General features: G+C 39.2%; 1 protein-coding gene across 1 annotated transcript in view; it reads right to left on the reverse strand.

The window, feature by feature from the left end:
* Nucleotides 1-431: 431 nt before the first annotated feature.
* The window catches only part of spata5 (spermatogenesis associated 5), a 171,871-nt gene continuing 151,012 nt past the window's right edge, over nt 432-21,290 (reverse strand). The window contains exon 16 of the mRNA XM_017709728.2: nt 432-798. Within this exon, the coding sequence (XP_017565217.1) occupies nt 619-798 (180 nt within the window). The 3' untranslated portion in view covers nt 432-618. The remainder of the gene's footprint in view (nt 799-21,290) is intronic.

A 21,290-nucleotide genomic window follows, 5' to 3' on the forward strand; every position in this document is an offset into this window, starting at 1 on the left:
TATATACTGTAAATGTTGAACAAACACCACGTATCTACAAAAGGTCAACCTTACAGAAGAAAAAGACAAAAAAATAAAAATGGAGAATAAAGATTGTTCTGACAGTGACAGTATGTTAACACAAACAAAGATATCCATGTATCTTTTCATTACAGCATATATAATTATGGCAGCTTAAAGTTTAACCGATTTATTTTATTGCTTTGCCTTTCAAGTATATTTACGCAGTATATTTAAGCCCTAAAGCTTAATTTCGCTTTGTACGTCTCCCAGGATCAGTCTACAATAAATTAATAAAGCTGAAAAGTGCATGGCTATAAAACTCCCAATTTGTGATCAAATAAAACTTTTTATGGACCCCGTAATTCATTAGAGACCGGATGACTTTTGCAGGTCCAAGATCCATTTCCTCCAAGTAAATAATTTAACAACAATGCGGGACGGGAGGGGGAGGGAACAAACGTTTATTTAATTTGCTGATGTGAAACGCTGATACAGAGAACACAGATAAAAAAGAAGCTACAGGCTTTTCAGGTCAGATTCGTCAGTGTCCAGTTGCCCCTATTAGGATGTACCGGGGCAAATGAGGGGTGACCCCCACCCCTCCAACACCCCTCATCAGGAAAAAGGCCTGATGCCATGCTGCTGCTGATAGGCAATGTAGGACTGGATGAGGGATTCTGGAACACGTGATTTTACTGCAGCCAGGGCAGCGTCAAAGTGCTGGACAGTGATGTGCTCTGCTTTAATGTCCTCCTGAAGGGCACACAACGCGGCCTCTCGGCATACTGCAGTTATCTGTCAGATGATAGATAGAGGGGAGGAGAGGAAGAAAAAAAGAGAGAGGAAAATAGAGATGAGTGAGAAAAACGTATGTTTTTTTTTCACATAATGGTTACACAATTGGTTTTCAGACCCAAGTTGAGACTGGGCCACATTTATTATGTAATTAGTATTTATTACAGTATAATTCAGCAACTATAGCACAGAACTCTGTGACGGTCAGATACATATGGATACAAATCATTTTCAGTCACACATAATGATTTGACTAACTTATTAACCCCTTCAACCCTTTGCCATCCAGTATTATTTAGAAACTGTAGTATGAATTGTTTAGTAACCAATGTGGAACTCCTATTATGTTTTTATGACGGTGAGGAATTGATGTGTGGGTCCACATATGAGCCCTTGCAGTTTACAAGGTCAATATGGTCACACCAGTAAACTTAGTAAAGCCAATAAAATAGTGATGAAAGTCCCATCATCATCATCATCATCCCCACTGAAACCTGGAGAACCATACGCACCAGCAGCTGCCAAGCACAACAGTACATTCAGACACACAAGGACACTCAGGCAACTAGGAACTAAAGCTCCTGAACATCTGAAACTAAGACACCTAGATAGACAAATGGACATTCAGATACTCAGGTAGCCAGACACTAGCGGCTGAAAATAAAGATGGACACTTGAAAAACAGAGCACCTGGAGGTCCAGGCACTAAGACACCCAAGCATCTAAAAACTAAGGCACCTAGACACACACCTAAACACTCAGTCACTTAGATGCATGGACTTTTGGCTGCCTGGACACTTTGCTTCCAGCACGCTCCAGCCCCTGAATCTTAATTTCAGGGTCACTTAAGCACTGAGGTACCCTCAGTCTCGGGCATTCTGATACTCAAATACCAGGATACTTTGGCACCCAGAGAAATAAGTACACAGGCACCCATATAGGCAGACTCCTGGATGCTTGGGATCCTGGAAGCTCTGGTTCTAGTATGCTTGAGTTCTCAGGCACTCGTGTTGCTGGATACTTGGGTTCTTGGACACTCGGGCACCCTGATACTCAGGTTCCCAGACACTCTGGCACCTGGACACTCAAGTTCCCAGATGTTCAGCTTCTGGGATGCTTGGGTACCTGGACACTCTGGCAACCCAATACTTAGATTCCCAGACACTCTGCAAGTGAAGTACCCCCACACTCTGGTACTACTGGGCACTCTGACACACTGGTACCCAGATACTCAGGCACTCAGGCACACTGGTACCTGGTAAATCTGGCACCCAGAAACTCTGACTACTGACTACTCTGGTACTCAGACACTCAGGTATCCAAACTCTCAGGCACTTGGGATCCAAGACAATTGGGGACCTAGTGCAATCAGTCTTTCAGGCACTCAGGCCTCTGGACACTCAAGTACCTAGACACTTGGGCACCTGGACTCCAGGGTAAGAAATGATTTTTAAAGATAATTTAGCCTTCAGTGACCGAACATACAAGGGCAAACACATTGCAAAATATTCAAAGTAACGTTTTAATTTGATCAGAAAACCCAGTCACTACATTTATAGCATTATTTTGTGGGCAATGTGTTTTAAAGTGCAAAAATGTTGAATATGGGGGCATTTTTGCTCTGAGGCCAGGTTGTTTTATATGCTGCCAGACACTCAGGCACCCTGACTCTAAGGCACTCAGACACAGGGGCATAATCCTTCATCCAGTACTCCCTCTTGATCCTCCAACCTGCTGGGCCTGTTCTGAGATCAGATTTCAATCCTGTTTATGCTCAGCGTAAAAGGTGATCCAAGATCTGCACAATTACCCTCAGCTGTTTTATGAATACACTAAATTTGACAGTGATTTGCTTTGGATAAATGTGTCAGCTATATGACTAACCAGATCAGAACATGCCGCCATATTTCAGTGTTCAGCACTCGGATGCAGTGGCATGGCACAATGCCCTGACCACAAATTAGCGCAGCCTTTAGTTTTTCTGAAAGGTAAATACACCCACCTCACTGCAGAGTGCAAAAATTATTTCTAGTAATTACAGGTAACTATTTTTATCCCACAAAACCAACCCAACTCTTTAGATGAGAGCTGCGTGGGAAAGTGCCCTCAGGATAAGTCTCTTTTTAGATCCAAAAAACAATCTAGCTGAAAAAGATCCAAGGAATGTATTAGGCATTTATTATTAAATCATGGACTTATTTTAAGCCCAAACACAGTGATACGCGCTTATTTCCACCTGGAAGACTGTAGTATGCACGTACTGTAAATGTAGTATGCAATTACTTTTATACTTAAAGCCTGTACTACGTATACAAAGGCAGTTCTATGGTTCTAGTTCTAGTGTTGTTGCATTCACTTATTTTATACCTATAGCATTTGCTATGGATTCAAAGCTAGCTCCACAAGCTTTCAAAGAATGTACTTATATATCATCAGTGTCCAAAGAAAACCAAGTATCTCCAAAACAGTAACTTTACAGGAGGAGGCAAAAATCTGCTTAGCTTTAGATGTAAGTTAATGTAAAGACAATTTTTTAAAAGTGATTTTAGAGCATTTCTATTGGTCCATCCATCATAAAAATCTCACACAACGTAAAGGACAGCTGGCATGTTGAAATGATGTAGAAAAATAAAAATAGATAAAAATGGGGATACATGGTATATATATATATATATATATATATATATATATATATATATATATATATATATATATATATATATATAAAAATAAGGGATTGTGGAATGCATTTATACGTGCTTAGCATGCACAGGTTCAGTTTTTCCTAACTTGCTTTCTCTTCTTTCACTCACTTTTTCTCTCTGTGTCACACAAGAGATGGATCGCTTCCTTTGGACCAGTGAGACCGGAGTGATTATGCAAGCCAGAGAGAGAGAGAGAGAATGGGCTAGTGAGGGTGCCTGGAGTTCATCAATGTTTTCTCTCTCTCCCTCGCTCCACTCATTTTCGGATGTGACTCATGCCCGAGGCTTGTTCTGCGTGTGTGTGTGTGTGTATGTGTGGAGTGTTCCCTGAGGTCAAAGCCAGCACGGCAGGCCTGTGATTGCGTAATCATGGGAGAATTATAGAGAGAGAGAGAGAGAGAGCGCAAATGTGTGTGTGCTGCCATGTTTCTAGGAAATGAAATGGAATGCAGCCTTTGCTCTGCAGGCCATTTAACAGAGTGCTGGTGCGGGAGCAGGTAGTTTAGATAGTGAAGCTGAGGATCTGACCAAAATGCACCTCACTATAATAACCAGAAATCATTACATACAAAAAAACAGCATGAATGCACGATCACACACGATGATTCAGACACACCAACAGTTAACACAAGCTGAGTTCGTTTTGTGCTTGACTGGCAGAAAACAGTCGCATGAAAAACACCCTGGTCAAATGACACGCTTTGCTGATTTAAGTGAAAATGAGTGAACAAGTCCTCTACAGGGAACAAACTTCAATATGGCATTTAGTGCACAGTTTCCAATTATTTGCTGAGTTTAAGATATTGGAAGAAATAAGACAATACAACACTGCATATATGCACAAACTTGCCATAACGTTTGCACAGGCCACATTTTCTGTTTGCTATTCTCCTCAATATTCTGCATGAAGTTGTGCAGATGTTAACGGTGTTAAATTATTTTCTAGTAGAAAATGAACAAAACATAAAATTGGACCAGGAGTGCTAAAACCTTTGCATACATATATACAGTACCCCCCCCCCCTCTAAAAAAAGTGTAAAAGGCAACTTTTACAGTAGGAGGCATACATTTTTAATGTATAGACATTTTCTATGTTTTATATTTTTATGATGTCATTTAGGAGACTTTTATCAGTCCATTCATCATAAAATTTTCACACAATAAAAAAAAACAAATGCTGTGCTCAAATTATGTAGAAAACTCCATTCAAACTTTTGGAATCACTGTTTTATTCATTACTATAAAACCTTATTTTGTTGTAGGTGCATGATTCTCTTATGATGCCACTACTCCACAAGCTCACAGGTTTCCACTGATTAGTAGGAAGCTGTAAAAATAATATCCAAGCATTTTTATATGTACACACAATCATAAACAGAGCTGCATATGATGCCACAACAATTAAGAAATAGAATCGACACTGAGAAGCTGTACCAACATTACTATCCAGAGCATCTCACACTTGAAGTGTTGCTCAAATCTCAAGGTGGATAACTTCTCAAGACGTTCCTGTTCCCAAAAACCCTGAAATATTCAACAAAACATCTTTTTAAATATTTTTGAATATGACAGGTGACCAACGCTTGAATGGTACTGCATAAAGGCAAAGAGGGTAGAAGTTCATTTGAAGCATTTCAAGGTTTGAATTCAGGTAAAATATATAATACATAAGATTTTCTACATCTGTTTTACTCAATTTTGATCTGCACTGTTTCATTTACAGTATTTAACTGAGTTGAATAAAACCAATTAAACTACTTGTTACAAAAGTGACTGAAGCTGAACTGACAAATGTGGGGAGTTGAACCCCAATGTGCTGCAAAGACGATATATTTTCTCCTAAAAAGCCTAATTAGCCCAATTCAGTTACTTTTACTTCATTTTTTCTTTTTGAATAGGTTTTGTCTAAAAGTGTTGAGCTAATTAAACTGTATAGCTTAATGCTAAATATAATGTATAATGCTTAATGCTTATAGCCAAAGCATTTTCAAAAACATGCATCTCTGTGCCAAACACCTCATTCGATTCATTGTTGAGATGTAAATGTAAGTCATTCATAGTGGTTTGATGTGAAATCTTTCCTTGTAGAGAAGCTTAATGTCTCGGATTTCTTTACAGTGGTGTTGATAGGAACCAGGGGGCATGATGACTACAAAGTAAATGTAGCTACTTTATTTACTAAACAAAATGACAAGTTAGCACTTATATGTAATGTGGATAATGCTGAAAATGCTGTTTTCTTTGGGGACTATTTTGCACTGTAATGTACAGATCCACCTTAAAACTACATTTTAGGCCAAAGCTTTATTTCAAAACATTCATAAAACAACATCTCAGGCATCAGGTAGCATTTCAGGGAATAACCATCTGTGGGGAGCTATTAAAGGCATTAAACTCTTCAGATGTCATTGGCTCACGTATTCTGACGTGGTAAGACATGGTGAGTTTCTCTGGAACAGAGCATTTCACACCAAACCACTCTGAATGACTTTGTTTACATCTTAACCAGTGACTTATCAGAAATTGAAAAGAAAGACAGTGGAATTCCCCTTTAAAACAGTTAAAGCAGTTTCAGGTAGTGGAGTTACACGTAACACACGTTCCATCCACTACACCTACTCAGACCTGCTGTGTGAGAGAGAGAGAGAGAGAGAGAGAGAGAGAGAGAGAGAGAGTGTGAGAGAGAGAGAGAGAGAGAGAGAGAGAGAGAGAGAGAGAGAGAGTGAAAGAAAGATCATTTGTGGTACCTGCAGCAGTTCCTGTCAAATATGAGTTATGAGTTCAGTAGTGTGTGTGTGTGTGTGTGTGTGTGTGTGTGTGTGTGTGTGTGATGAATTGGTTCTGGTAGCTGCAGTAGTCGTTGGCACACATTTACCCAGCTATGTTAATAAGGCGTGAGGATCCGCTTTGGCGTGCAGCCAGATCACTCCCTGTTTTTGTCCACCCCCCCCCCTCTCTGCCCAGGGAAGTACTGATCTGAGCAGTTGAACTGAAAGCCAGGCAGATTTGAACAGCAGACCCGCTTCTGTAGAGTGCAATTTCAGCCATTTTTGTGTATTTGCTCCTTCATAGCTCTCTCTGAACAGCCTGCAGAACGCATTCAAAAACAAGTTGGTGAAAAAACTGAAAAGTCAAATTAACATATTTAACCCATACCCCCCAATGTTCTCAATAAGCCAAGTTTGATGTCTGAAGTTTGTTTCATTACTTTTGCACCAGAGTTATGAAGCTAATGAAAGCTTGGGTTTTACCAATTAACATCAAGCAAAGGACAGTTTCCATTTATGCCATAGGGAGCAGCAAATAATTAACATTACTACTCCATGAATCAACTGATTAACACATTGGACTTGATGTGAAGGTTTCGGTGCGTTGAATCTGCAAAAATCGATGTGGGAAAAGATTACAAAGACTAAACATTCTAATTTACCATTATAATTAAAGCTACACTATGTCTGATTAACCAACTAAATAGTGTTTCTTGTGTTATTTGCCAGCATGCAAGTGTGCTGTGGAAGACGTGTTTTGGAAAGTGTGTCTGGAGCCAGAGGATAAGCACGTGTGTGTTCAGTCCTTTGGGGAAAACGGTTCAGAAACAGCATCCCACTCCACACAGGCAGAGGCGAAGGGTCCCCGGTTTGTTTGGAAGGCCGATCAGAGCGACAGTAAACAATGTATTATCCAAGAATGCTAACTCTGAGTCTTACCAATCACAACACGGAATTAAACATGGCACTTGCGAAGCGAAGTTTGGCCGGAGACCGACAGGTGTTCTACAGATGTTGGGAGATGTAGCTTTGTTTTGTTTTTTTTTTCCCTCCATTCCTCTCTTTGCTAAGCTGTGTGAATGTTATGCTTATGCAGCCTGTAAACAGCACGGATGTATAATTACTTGTATGGGGAGGCCATCCATCAGTTGATGAAGTCATCTGTCAGTAGCAATACAAAAACAATCAAAGCTAAAGGAACCGCATACGTGTGTGTGCATGCGCGAGTGTGTGTGTGAGGCAGATCCAAATAACAGTACTTTGAGTTCATGTCGTTTCCATGCAACGAATGTACACACAAACACTAGAGCAAATAAACACTGCTCCTTCATGTGTTTATAAAGACTTAATGGACAACATCAGAGCTGTGTCCATCCTCAACAATGTACACACATACACCCTCACATCCAGGGTCAACAGATTTGCGCGCACACACACACACACACACACACACACACACACACACACACACACACACACACACTGGGGCACCTGTGGTGACAGTATGTGAAATTCTAATAAAAACAGAAAGCAGTGATTAGTAAACTTTGTTTGAACTGTATTAAATTGAAAACAGGACAAAACCTAATATTTGACACTTCACCTTATGGACTTTCATGCCTGCAACATGTTCCAAAAATGGGAGCTTGGTGGTAGGTGTAGTGTAGTGGTTAACACCTCTGCCTTTTACGCTGTAGACTGGGGTTCAATCCCCACCTGGGCAAACACCCTACACTATACCAATAAGAGTCCTTGGACAAGACTCCTAACACCTCCTTCCACTACCTGTGTAAAAATGATCAAATTGTAAGTCGCTCTGGATAAGAGCAACTGCCAAATATCGTAAATGTAAATTTACCACCTTATTATTGCTTGGGAATTGATTGAAATTTACACGTATTTATTTTTTTTGCCATTCATCCGTCATACAAGTCTTCAGTTGCACAAACTGAGCAGTGTGCCCATAGCAGTGTGCTCTCTGATCATGAAGCCATGCTGTTGTAACACGTAGAAAGTGGCTTGGTCTTGAAATAAGTGTCCCAGAAAAAGAAATTGTCTAGAAGGCAGCATATGTTGCTCCAAAATGTATATATATATATATATATCTTTCAGTATTAATGTTTCCTTCACCGATGCGCAAATTACCTATACCATGGGCACTAATACACCCCTATACTATAACCATACATGTGCAAATTACCAATACTGTTGGTGTTATGACACCCCTATACCAAAGCCTTACCTGGCTTTAGAATTTATGCTGGTAACAGTTTGGATAGTCCTTTTCATCTGCGGTGCAGAGAACACAACATCCATTATTTCGATGAACGGTCAGAAGAGTGTGCAATAGTCCATTTCGGATGGGTTTCAGCCCTGAGAAGTTGGTGGCGTTCAGTTATGGTTTTCAGTCTTGCCCTTTAATCACAGAGATTTCTCTAGATTCCTCGAATCCTTTGATGATGTTATGCACTGTAGAGGGCGAAATACCCTCGCTCACTGATGAACACTTATTAACCTGTTGGATTATTGGCTGACACTTTTTTGGCAAAATCCTTGCTCATAAAGGACTAGGCCTTTCCTGGACACTCCTTGTATGCCCAAGCATGACTGCATCACCTGTTAAATATGTTTTTCAAACATTTCACAAGGTTCTGAACATTTTAAAACATTAAATATGAGCATGTAATGCTTAACTGATGCTAAATGACCAAAGATATAAGATAAAATCAAATAATGGCTTTGCCAGATGTCCAATATCACCTAACACACTGCCCCCTTTTACCTAATGCATATAGGACATATTGCACATGCATACTTATACATATAATGTGATATATTACTATTACAAATAGATACTTGCATATATTATACATTTGGGACGTTACGTTTATGCAACTACATATACACTGTGTGCACAATTATTAGGCAAGTGAGTATTTTGACCATATTATCATTTTTAGGCATATTTTCTAACTCCAAGCTGGATAAACTTGAATGCTTAATGGATTTAAGCATAGCAGGTGATGTGTATCTGTGTAATGAGGGAGGTCAACACCCTATATCAAGGTGTGCATAATTATTAGGCAGCTTTTTTCTTTAGGCCAAAAAAGAGATTGAACTGACTCTGAAAAGTTAAAAATTACCAAAAGTCTCTCAGAGGGATGCAGCACTCTTGAATTTGCTAAGATATTGGGGCGTGATCACAAAAACATCAAACATTTTGTTGCAAATAGTCAACAGGGTCGCAAGAAACGTGCTGAGAAAAAAAGACACAAATTAACTGCCAAGGATTTGAGAAGAATCAAGCGTGAAGCTACCAGGAACCCATTATCTTCCAGTTCTGTCATATTCCAGAACTGCAACCTAGCTGGAGTGTCAAAAAGTACGAGATGTTCAGCGCTCAGAGACGTGGCCAAGGTAAGGAAGGCTGAAACCCGACCACCACTGAACAAGACACATAAGCTGAAGTGTCTAGACTGGTCCAAGAAGAATCTGAAGACAGATTTTTCAAAGGTTTTATGGACTGATGAAATGAGAGTGACTCTTGACGGACCAGATGGACGGTGGAGGTGGGGTACTGGTATGGGTTGGTATTATTAAAGATGAGCTGGTTGGACCTTTTTGGGTTGAAGATGGGCTCAAAATCAACTCCCAAGCCTACTGCCAGTTTTTAGAAGACACTTTCTTTAAGCAGTGGTACAGGAAGAATCTGCATCTTTCAAAAAGACCATGATTTTTATGCAGGACATGCTCCATCACATGCATCCAAGTACTCCTCTGCATGGCCAGCCAGTAAAGGCATTAAAGATAAAAAACTTATGACATGGCCCCCTTCCTCACCTGACCTGAACCCAACTGAGAACTTGTGGGCAATTCTTAAACGGGAGATTTACAGTGAAGGAAAACAGGACACCTCTCTGAACAGTGTCTGGGAGGCTGTGGTTGCTGCTGCACATAAAGTTGATTGTCAACAGATCAAGAAACTGACAGACTCCACGAATGGAAGGCTTATCACTGTTATTGAAAAGGAGGGTGTCTATATTGGTCACTAATTTTTTTTTTATTTCTCTGAAATGTTCATTTGAAAGCTTTGAGTTGTTTGTTTATAATTCTCACTTGAACAGATGAAAATAAAAAAGTCAGATGGGATAATGTGTGTTTCATTTAGCTGCATAATAATTCTGCACCATAATAGTTGCCCAATAAATGTGCACATATAGATATTCTCCTAAGAAAGACAAAACCTCACTTTTACTTTCTTAAACATTCATGTTTGAGGTTTATCAACATTTTGGATTAACTGAGAGCGCTGTAGATGGTCATTAATAAAAATAATCCTCAAAAATAAGACTTGCCTAATAACTGTGCACACAGTGTACATAATATATTGAATATACACATGACTCAATGTCGTGACATTGTATGAAAACCTGTGTGTGTGCGCGTTACTGTTGCAACTGGAAAAACCTTTCAAACACAACCACAGAAAAGGCATTTTGTTTGTGAATGTGAAGGCATTCCATACACACACACATGAGCACGTCTTCCCTTCGCCTGGCCCCCCAGCCCCTCTTGGAGGGCCTAAAGACTGCCGGTTCACTGGGCCCCCTGCCCTCCTACACAGTCTTGCTGAATTACAGCCACCACAAAGCCTCCATCTGCCTCAGTGCACAGTCAGTATATGGAGGAGCTGATCTGGGGTCAGTTTGGGCCTGTCACGTTCTAATGAATGCAGCTACATGGATGTGGGATTTTTCAAACAGGGTCAAGCCAGTGGGGCTGGAATGTCACATAACTGATAAATTAATTTCCGATGTGACCATGACAATGAGTTAAATGCAATAGTTGTCTTTTGGATGCCTGTCAAAGACTGAGCATTTGAATTCATAACATAGCACGTTAGGAGGGATGATCCAGAATCAGTTTAACTCTAAACTACAACATGACCAAGATAAGCATTTACAGTCTTGAAGCCTGAAATGTGAAGCTCGCTTCTTTAGCTTTGCAATGCAAGCTTCAAGGCTGATGTAGCTCACAAACAATAGAAGTTTATACCACCTCAATTAGCACTGCTAGTTTTCCTCAAACTGGGTCAGGTTGTTACATAATCTCAAACAGACTTGCTTACGTGGTTTCTGACACTGTATGGCACACTATATCTACGAACATGAAAAAGTATGTTGCGTAACTAAAAACTGTAATTCCAGCCACCTTGATCATTAATTTTGCCCTTACTTAATTTCTTCTCAGTGATGAAAAAGGTAGAGTGCGACTGACAAAACTGTGCATGAGCTGCAGCCTGCACATATAGAGTGGACCTTTCAAGCAGGTGGACTTCAGAGGTGGCCAGTCAGTGGCAGGAGATTTAAAGTCAACATGTATTTAAGGTATTTAACATGATAAATTATAAATATACAGTACTGTGCAAATGTTTTAGGCATCTTAGCAAATTTTTAAACAATTTTCCTCAGCAGTGGGTTTATCACAGTATACATTAGAATGAAGTCATATTCATAATTCAAAGAAACATAAAAACAATAAAGTAACAAGAATTTCTTGGGTCCATATTTTTCCTTGACACCTTCATAGCCTCCACAGACTTCTTAATATCATCAATTACACATTGAGCACAATTTACTGAAGCACGTTACTGATATATATATATATATATATATATATATATATATATATATATATATATATATGTGTGTGTGTGTGTGTGTGTGTGTGTGTATATATATATATATATATATATATATATATATATATATATACACCACTAATCCATATTCAGTTTGAGCTGTATGAATCCAGAAACTGTATGGATGAGAACAAAAGGCTATAATCAAGGAGTTGGGACAATTGTATATGACAAAAATTGGAGACTGCATTCATGTTCACCCTGCATTCACATGAAGAAAATAGTGTTATTAAATTGTTAAAATAAAGACATTCAGATAAAACTCATTATGTCCGGTCACATAACAAACAGCTATAACACAATCCACTGCATTTTAAACAGAACTGTATACGATTCATCGAGATGAAATGCACAAAATAACATGATTAATTACGACGAATCATTTGAAAACCCTAGTATTTATCATGTACAGTTTATGATCTTGGTGCATTTAGAAGTACATGACTTTACCACTACTCCACATTCAGTCTGACCTACTTATGATTTATGATGACGGAAGTTAGGGTATCAAGCTGAAGCCCTGGCGGCCTGCAGCGCCGCAGTTTAGCATTCAACACAGTGGATTCTACTTGATAATTCGCTAATGAGTTGAATCTGGTGTATCAGAGCAGAGAAAACACTAAGACGTATAGCTCTGCTGCCCTCGGGCCTGCAGTTCGAGCGGCCCGACTTAAGCTCATCCAGTGCTCTCCACTGCAATTAGCCTTAATTACGGCAGATCTAACCACAGACATTAAAACAAAGAGCCAGAGGGATCAACAGACACACACACGCCTGAATAAATCCCATCAAGCACTGACCACATCCTAGTTTCCATTCCTTTACCACAGAAGAACTTCTGTTATCCTCATCCCTCTCTGCCTCTCTCTCTCGTTCGCTCGCAGTCCGTCTCTACAATCTAAAAGCCTTCATGCTGTTGTCAAAGTTTAAAGGAATGATTCACCAGAGGATACTGACTGCTCTTCAGTGTTTTAAGTATTGTTGCTCTTAAAGTGCTGCATTGCTGGTGACTCATGACACAAAACTGCAAATAATTACAACCTCAACTCCAAAAAAGTCGGGGCAGTGTGAGAAATTCTAATAAAAAACAGAAAGCAGTGATTAGTTAATTCTGTTTGATCTGTACTAAAGTGAAAACAGCAAAAAAAAAAAATTGATGTTAAACTTTAGGAATCATTTTCTGTACATATACACCCAGTATGGATTTAATACTTGCAATATGTTCCAAAATTGTTGGGACAGGAGTATCTGTACCACTGTGTTATATCAACTCTCCTTTTAACAACACTTAATAATAAACATAAACTGATTTTGACAGCAGAATTTTTTGCCATTCTTCTGTTATAAAAGTATATACACTGCTCAAAAAAATAAAGGGAGCACTTAAACAACACAATATAACTCAAACTTCTGTGAAATCAAACTGTCCACTTAGGAAGCAACACTGATTAACAATCAATTTCACAGCTGTTGTGCAAATGGAACAGACAACAGGTGGAAATTACTGGCAATTAGCAAGACACACTCAATAAAGGAGTGGTTCTGCAGGTGGGGACCACAGACCACTTCTCAGTACCTTTCTGCTTTCTGGCTGATGTTTTGGTCACTTTTGAATGTTGGTGCCGCTTTCACACTCGTGGTAGCATGAGACGGACTCTACAACCCACACAAGTGGCTCAGGTAGGGCAGCTCATTCAGGATGGCACATCAATGCGAGCTGTGGCAAGAAGGTTTGCTGTGTCCAGAGGCTGGAGGCGCTACCAGGAGACGTGGAGGAGGCCGTAGGAGGGCAACAACCCAGCAACAGGACCGCTACCTCCGCCTTTGTGCAAGGAGGAACAGGAGGAGCACTGCCAGAGCCCTGCAAAATGACCTCCAGCAGGCCACAAATGTGCATGTGTCTGCACAAACGGTTAGAAACCAACTCCATGCGGATGGTATGAGGGCCCGACGTCCACAGATGGGGGTTGTGCTCACAGCCCAACACCGTGCAGGACTTGTGGTGCTTCTTTAAATACAGGTCAAAATATACTTAAAAATCACTGCTATTCTGTTATTATTGGCATTTCGCCTGCCTTTCCAACAATTTTGGAATTGGAATTTTTAGAACCACGAAAAAAATGCCAGAAAAAACGGGAAAAATAACCACCAGAAAAAAATGAATTGTATGTTGTACAGAACTTTAAATGACAGAGGAAGTGTAATGGGACAGATACAGGTTCGAGTAGCTGATCAATCAAATGATGGTAGGTAGATGAATCCAAATAAAACACAACTGTTTTCACACCAAAAGAAAAGGGAATGTAAGATTCCCAGCAGCAAGATTTTAAGGCCTAAACTTCTAAGTAGCTGTCTAGATATGCAGTGCCTTTCACCATCATTAGCACTCCCGGTGAACAAGAGCAAATCAGACTGTAAAAACATTCTTAATTGCTTCTCATTTCAATCTCTTATTCATCAAATATTAAAAACAAAATTTAAGTTACTTTAAGTACAATGCTATTTTATTTTAATGTTCATCTGAGCAATTAGGAGCAATTAAATGTCAGTCAAAACTTTCTGTTTCTCATGCTATTAATGTTGTTCACATGATGTTTGGCCTTAAAGATTTAATGTAGAGTACACCATAATGAGGTGACAGAAAACAGTCGGATAGCTCTCGCTTTAACCCTCAGCTGTCACCACAATAATTAAAGCATGTGTAATTTTATATTTACTGTGCCTCCCTCATACCTCAAAAAAGCACTATAGAGTTTCTAAACTTTTATGTGTTAGAAATTTTGATTTGAATTTGATAAATGGGCAATCCTGTTTTGCGTAAAGAAAACCCAGCTATTATGTGACATCGAAACATGTATAATGTAAGTCAACTGCATAACAAACGATAATTACTCTAGAGGGTTAAATCTGTAACCACCAATGATCTAACTCTGTCTGCAGGGGAAATGAAGTACCTCACAGGAACAATAACACCTTTAGTAGGCCACCTGTTTTATGGGAGAAGCCTCATAAAATCTTGGGCATGCTGCACATTTCAGTTTGCTTTAGGGGCATAAATGGCAAGACAAGGCTCTGCTGCCCAGCAACCCATACTGCCCACTCACAAACTCGGGTCTCTGTCTTACTCCAACATTTCATTTCTTTATATGTAATTATTACATCAATATTAGAAATATTTTCTCTCTACAGCTGTGTCATGTTGTCTTTCTCTGTCTGTCCTGTGTGTGCATCTGACTGTGTCACTGCAGTTACACTTAACATTTCTGAAAAGCACGGTATGGCCAAAAGTATGTGGACACCCCTCCTAATTATTGAGTTCAGGTGTTTCAGCCACACCCATTGCTATAATGTTTATAAAATTAAGCACATTGCCATGCAATCTCAAACAAGCAGCAGAATGGGTTGTACTGAAGAGGTCGGCTTAACTTTAGACGTGGCACAGTCATAGGATGGCACATTTGCCACAGAAATTTCTGCCCTGCTAGGTCTGCCCCAGTCAACTGTCAGTGCTATTATTGTGAAATGGAAGCATCTAGGAGCAACAACAGCTCAGCTACAAAGTGTTAGACCATATAAACTCACAGAGTGGGGCTAATGAGTAGTGCACAATGCATGAATATAGTAGCATCACTCAACAAGCTCCAAACGGCCTCCAGAAGCCACATTTGCACAAGAACTGTGTTGAAAGTGAACAAAAAGTTAAATGAAGAGGACAAAAGCTTAAGACCACTATTTGCAATGCTGAGTGTCGACTGGAGTGGTGAAAAGCACGCCACCGTTGGACACCGTTGGAGCAGGAGAAACATTATCTTGTATTTCATCATTGTTGGAACTTTTTATCATTAGCATGGTATAAACTACATCTGTAAATCATCACACACTTGCCTCAAACTGTGTAGAGCTGTTGAGTAACCTCAAATAGACTTGCTTGTGTGGTTTTCACAGTGTATGACAGATTGTTTTCTATAAAAATGGACAAAACACAGATACAACACTAATTTGAAAAACCTGCTTTTGACACCACCAATCATACAGCCTACATAAAAGAGCTGTCTGATAGAATTTACACCCACACCCATACCCCTCAGAGGCAGGGCAGAGCTTGATAGAAAACCAATCAGGAGAGAAAAGCCTTCTGTCACAACCGATCAGGGAATCTCTCATACATGCACACAATCATACATAGCTGTCTTTCCTTCGGTCTCACTCACTGAATAGCACTCTCAGAATTGATCGCACTGCACATGTGCATGGATACTTTTTAATCCAAAGCCGAGATGTAGGGTGCAATATATGCACCCCAAATATGTCGCTGCTATCAGAGGAAAAATCTTTCCGATTTTGACACAAATCAAAAAAACCTGTTGCTTTTTACATTGCGTGTAAATTTCATGATGATTGGAAGAAAATAACGTGAAAAATTCTGGTTCCATTGACTTACATTAAAAGAAGTACTTATATGTCCCACATGTAGGGTGGATTCAGGTCAAGTGTGACAGTATGTTAAAATACTATATTGCAAAAATAAAGTACTGTGTAAAAGTCAGTAAAGTTAGAAGTCATGCAAGTTCGTTTTCATGAAATATTCCTGATGAAATTAGATAGCAAACAATCCACTTGCATAAGGAATGGAAAGGTTTGCAGCAAATGGGACCACTAACAACTGAGCAAGACCTGGTGGACCACCAAAATTGTCACCATCATATAAACAGTACTTAAATCTTCCATCAAGAGAAAATTAAACTGCACTCTTGCTTCAGATCTGAAAAAATCCACAGGTGTTTCTGTCCATACTTTCATTGTTAGCAGAGAACCTCAGTGCTTTGGATTTGAAAGAATGAGTAGCTGTCAAGAAGGCCTTACTGAGAAAATACAATAGGCAAATCAAACAAAGAGGCTGCTGGTGTCCTCAGAACAATGGATTGACTAGAACAGAGACCAGACCTCAACATCAATGAATGTGTTTAGAAGTAGTCGGATCATGAGAAGCAGAAAACGCAGGTGTGGAAAAATATCCCTGCAGATTTCTTAGAAAAACTGAAAGCAAGTCTCCTGAACAGAATGGATGCTGTAATACATACTAAATATGGAAAAATATGATGATATATTTACTTGTTAAGGCTTCTGGGTACTTTTGTTATGTTCTCTGCTCTTTTCACTGACACTGTAAAATAAATACTTAATGGCTGTTTTGACTGGATATTAAATAAATGAATGGTGGGCTTTGACCTTTGTGTAGTATTGTGTAATACTTGGGTCTTGACATTGTACAAAAACAAACCTGTGACTGAGTGTGTTGCAACTGTTTAGAGCATTTTGACTGATGACCGAGAGGCTGATCCAGACCCAGCCAGCATTTCTGTCTCCCACAAAAACACTGGCTGCTGAATAATTTGAAACAACACAATTTGCCAACTTGAACACACACAAACACACACACACACACACACACACACACACACTCAAACTTAAGTTTCAAACAAACTCAATGCTAATGGTCTCAAAGCATGTGTAGTCACTAAGAAAGGGAAAGAGACATAAAAGAACATTTGCAAATCAAACAAAAAAGCTATTGTTTTCTTAGAACAATGGACTGGCTACTGTAGAGTCCAGACCTCAACATGACTGAAAATGAATGTGAAACAAACTTCTTACACTGAACTTTGGAGGTGTGGAAATATTCCTGCAGATTTCTTTGAAAAACTGAAAGAAAGTCTACTGAAAAGAATGAAAGCTGCAATAATGGTAAACGGTAGACACACCAAACAGTGTTAAATTCGGTTTTAGACTTAGCTGTTGAGGCATTTGTCCAATTTTTTGTTAAATAACTTGTATTTAATGGCTGTTTTGAATGGAAATGCAATAAATTATGAGTGGTCTCTGACATTTGCACTGTGCTGTGCTGTATGTTGCAGGCCTGAATGGCAAATCCATTATTTTACTTTATTAAATTAACCATAATTTGCTACATCTAGAAAGAATCAACTAAAAGTTGACGAATGTACCAAAACACCTTAATCTACTCTGTTTAAAATGACCTATATGTAATAATGCTATGCCCCACATGAATTGTACTAGGTGACATAAGGCATGGTGATATTTGGTTCATTTGTGGCTGCTCCAGCACATCCAATTCTTTTTGCCAATGCTTTACTTTTCAATTCTACTCATCTAAACACGTGTCAAGTAATGGGTGCACATTAAAGCAGCGGAATTCACTAATAAGAAGGAATGTCTGGATATTTTTGAACAAATGACAGACTTTTAGTAACAAAAAAAGACACATGGAGCATTACGAAGTAAGGACCATTTCTCAGTCCTAATTTTGTAGGTTTTTTCCTCCAGTTTCCTTGTCAGTACAAAGTGGGTACCGTTTCTCAGTCCTCACTTTGTGATTTTTCTCTGGTGTTCATACTTTCAGTCATTTCTGTCCAGAAAATATAACAAGTCCAGCAGAGAAATGCTAGTATATACACATGCACACACTCTAGTGCAGATCTGAGTGTCTAGACACAAAGGTATGTACATGGAGAGAATGTATGTGTGAATGTGTGTGTAAAAACATGGCCTCGTAAAGTAAGGGCATATTTGTCCTCGCTCTTTAATCAGGTGAATGAAAGCAGATTGTTCTGTCATTCTCTCTGCAGCGGAGGAGAGGAGTGAGGGATGGGATATTTACTAAACATGCCCACACTGGACTTGCCCAGGCAGACACACACAGACACACACACAGTGCCTGCTTCTCCATGTGGGTGTGTGTGTTCTCTCTTTTATTCGCTTTGTGGGGACATTTGGCTGATTCCAATGAGGAAAATGTAAATGCGCAGCTTTTCTTAGAAAAAAGTAAAAGATGTTAAAGCGGATCTTGCTGCTGATGTTGCAGCCCCATCAACATGGTTTCAGATGTTTAAAATGGTGTTTTAATAGTAAAGATATGCTACAGAAAAAGTAATGACCAGTGTTTAATTCAAGAAATATGCTTATAAATGAATACAACTTAATAGTAGATGAACACTCTTAAACCTCTGAGCTGCTGTCACTTTGAATTTACACACAAATTGGTCCCTATTCATCAAATTTTCATTAAAAAAGAGCTCGGATTTGACCGTCTTTAATGACGTACAAACGTGTCAAACATTTCATTCATGATGCTTTCGTAAGATGTGTAAACGAAGGGGTATTTGAGCACAAGTAATGAATGAAAATCAGTATGTGTAATCAGGTCCTAGCCTCATTTACATATCATTTACATACATTACACCCAAATTCATGCAGATGTTTTGGTAGGGAACCAAAAACAACACTAATCAGCAGCTAGTGAGCCAATGGCTGTATTTGTGGGCGGAGTTTGAACACTACTCCTCCTACCGACCAAATTTCACAATGTTAAAATTACGATAAGAATAAAATGAGAAATAAAGCTAAATGTATTAGTAATGTAAGTTATTTAAGAATGATGTACTTGTGTAGTGGGATTGTTTTCCTAAAATAACATATTTAAATACTATATAGTTTCAGTGTAAGAGATGAATGTACCAGCTGTTTGTAGTTTTTTGTTGTTCTTTTTTTGGTGGGGGGGGGCTTGTTACAACAGCGTGGCTTCGTAGCAAAAGAGTGCGGGTACTAGACTGGCCTGCCTGTAGTCCAGACCTGTCTCCCATTGAAAATGTGTGGCAAATTATGAAGCACAAAATACGAACACGGAGACCCCGGACTGTTGAGCAACTGAAGTTGTACATCAAGCAAGAATGGGAAAGAATTCCACCTACAAAGCTTCAACAATTAGTGTCCTCAGTTCCCAAACGCTTACTGAGTGTTGTTAAAAGGAAAGGTGATGTAACACAGTGGTAAACATGCACCCGTCCCAACTTCTTTGGAACGTGTTGCAGGCATCAAATTCAAAATGAGTCAATATTTGCAAAAAACAATAAAGTGTATCATTTGAACATTAAATATCTTGTCTTTGTAGTGTATTCAATTGAATATAGGTTGAAAAGGATTTGCAAATCATCGTATTCTGTTTCTATTTATGTTTTACACAACGTCCCTACTTCATTGGAATTGGGGTTGTAATTTGGCTCAAACATGCCTCTTGGTCCTCTTTAGCAAAGTATTAGAGCAATTTGAGGGTGGGTTTTAGAGCTTGTGTGCCTTTGTTAGTGGTGCATTTAACAAAAATCTAGCACAAAAAGTTCAACAAGTTGTCCCCAGATGTTTAATCTCATTACAAGATCATGTCCAGCCCTGCAAGAATAATGCAATAGTGAAACAGTTCGTCTGTATTTTGCCATGAGTCCTGCTATTGAATAATTTCTGGTCAAACTGTACTGTTATTATATGCTGAACAAATGAATGAAAGAATGGAGCAAGCAGCCAAAGTTTAAGAGACTGCTTTACTACAGCAAACTGTAAATGAAAAATATTTTTGTAAAATTCTAATGTAATTTATTAAAGTTTAATGGATTAATCCTTGTTTGAATTTCCTAAACATAAAAACCCTGTTAGATTTCCTTTCCAGTAGAGTTTCTAAATTAAGACAGGCAGTAGCTTGGACGACTCTTTAATGGGTCCTTGAGTGCCAAAGGGGCATTCCTTCTACTTCCTCTCTATAAAACACATACATAACCTCCACAGCCAAAAGACACATGACAGTGAATACATTGACAGACACACACACACACACACACACACGCACGCACACACACACATGCACGCACTCTGGGGTTTCATAATTCAATAGGAAAAATTCAATTTGTGCAGTGTGTCATTCAGACCATGGTGTAGCTGCTTCATAAAACTGCAGTACACTCCAAACCCTCATCTTCCTTTACCATCCATCATCCTGACACACACACACACACACACACACACACACACTCACACACACAGGTAAAGCCAGCCCTCCATAGCAGGGCAGCTAATAAACTCAACAAATTATAACATACACAAGCTACAGTGCTAAAACAGCAATAAATCCAAAGCTCAACAACAGGTCCTCAGTTTTCACCGACAACACCGCAGTATGGACCAATAGCAACACGCATCAAGGCCATGTACATTAAGCAGACTATGACAGAGTGTGCAGAAATTCAGTTAGGCCTGCTAACATTGTTTTATACACAATCAGCATTAGTGCATACTAAGATATCATGAAAATTTACCAAAAATTTACTATTCTCTTTATTCCAAATGCATTCCAGCAGCAAATAGATGTTTGGTGTTTGAAGTTTCGCACTGGCAAAGATGTTCTTTACTAGAACCCTTTCTTCCCTCTATCCCCACAACATTTCCTGAGCCACTGGCAGCCAGACAATCCCA

Source organism: Pygocentrus nattereri, chromosome 14, assembly GCF_015220715.1.
Source record: "Pygocentrus nattereri isolate fPygNat1 chromosome 14, fPygNat1.pri, whole genome shotgun sequence".
NCBI classification, from domain to species: domain Eukaryota; kingdom Metazoa; phylum Chordata; class Actinopteri; order Characiformes; family Serrasalmidae; genus Pygocentrus; species Pygocentrus nattereri.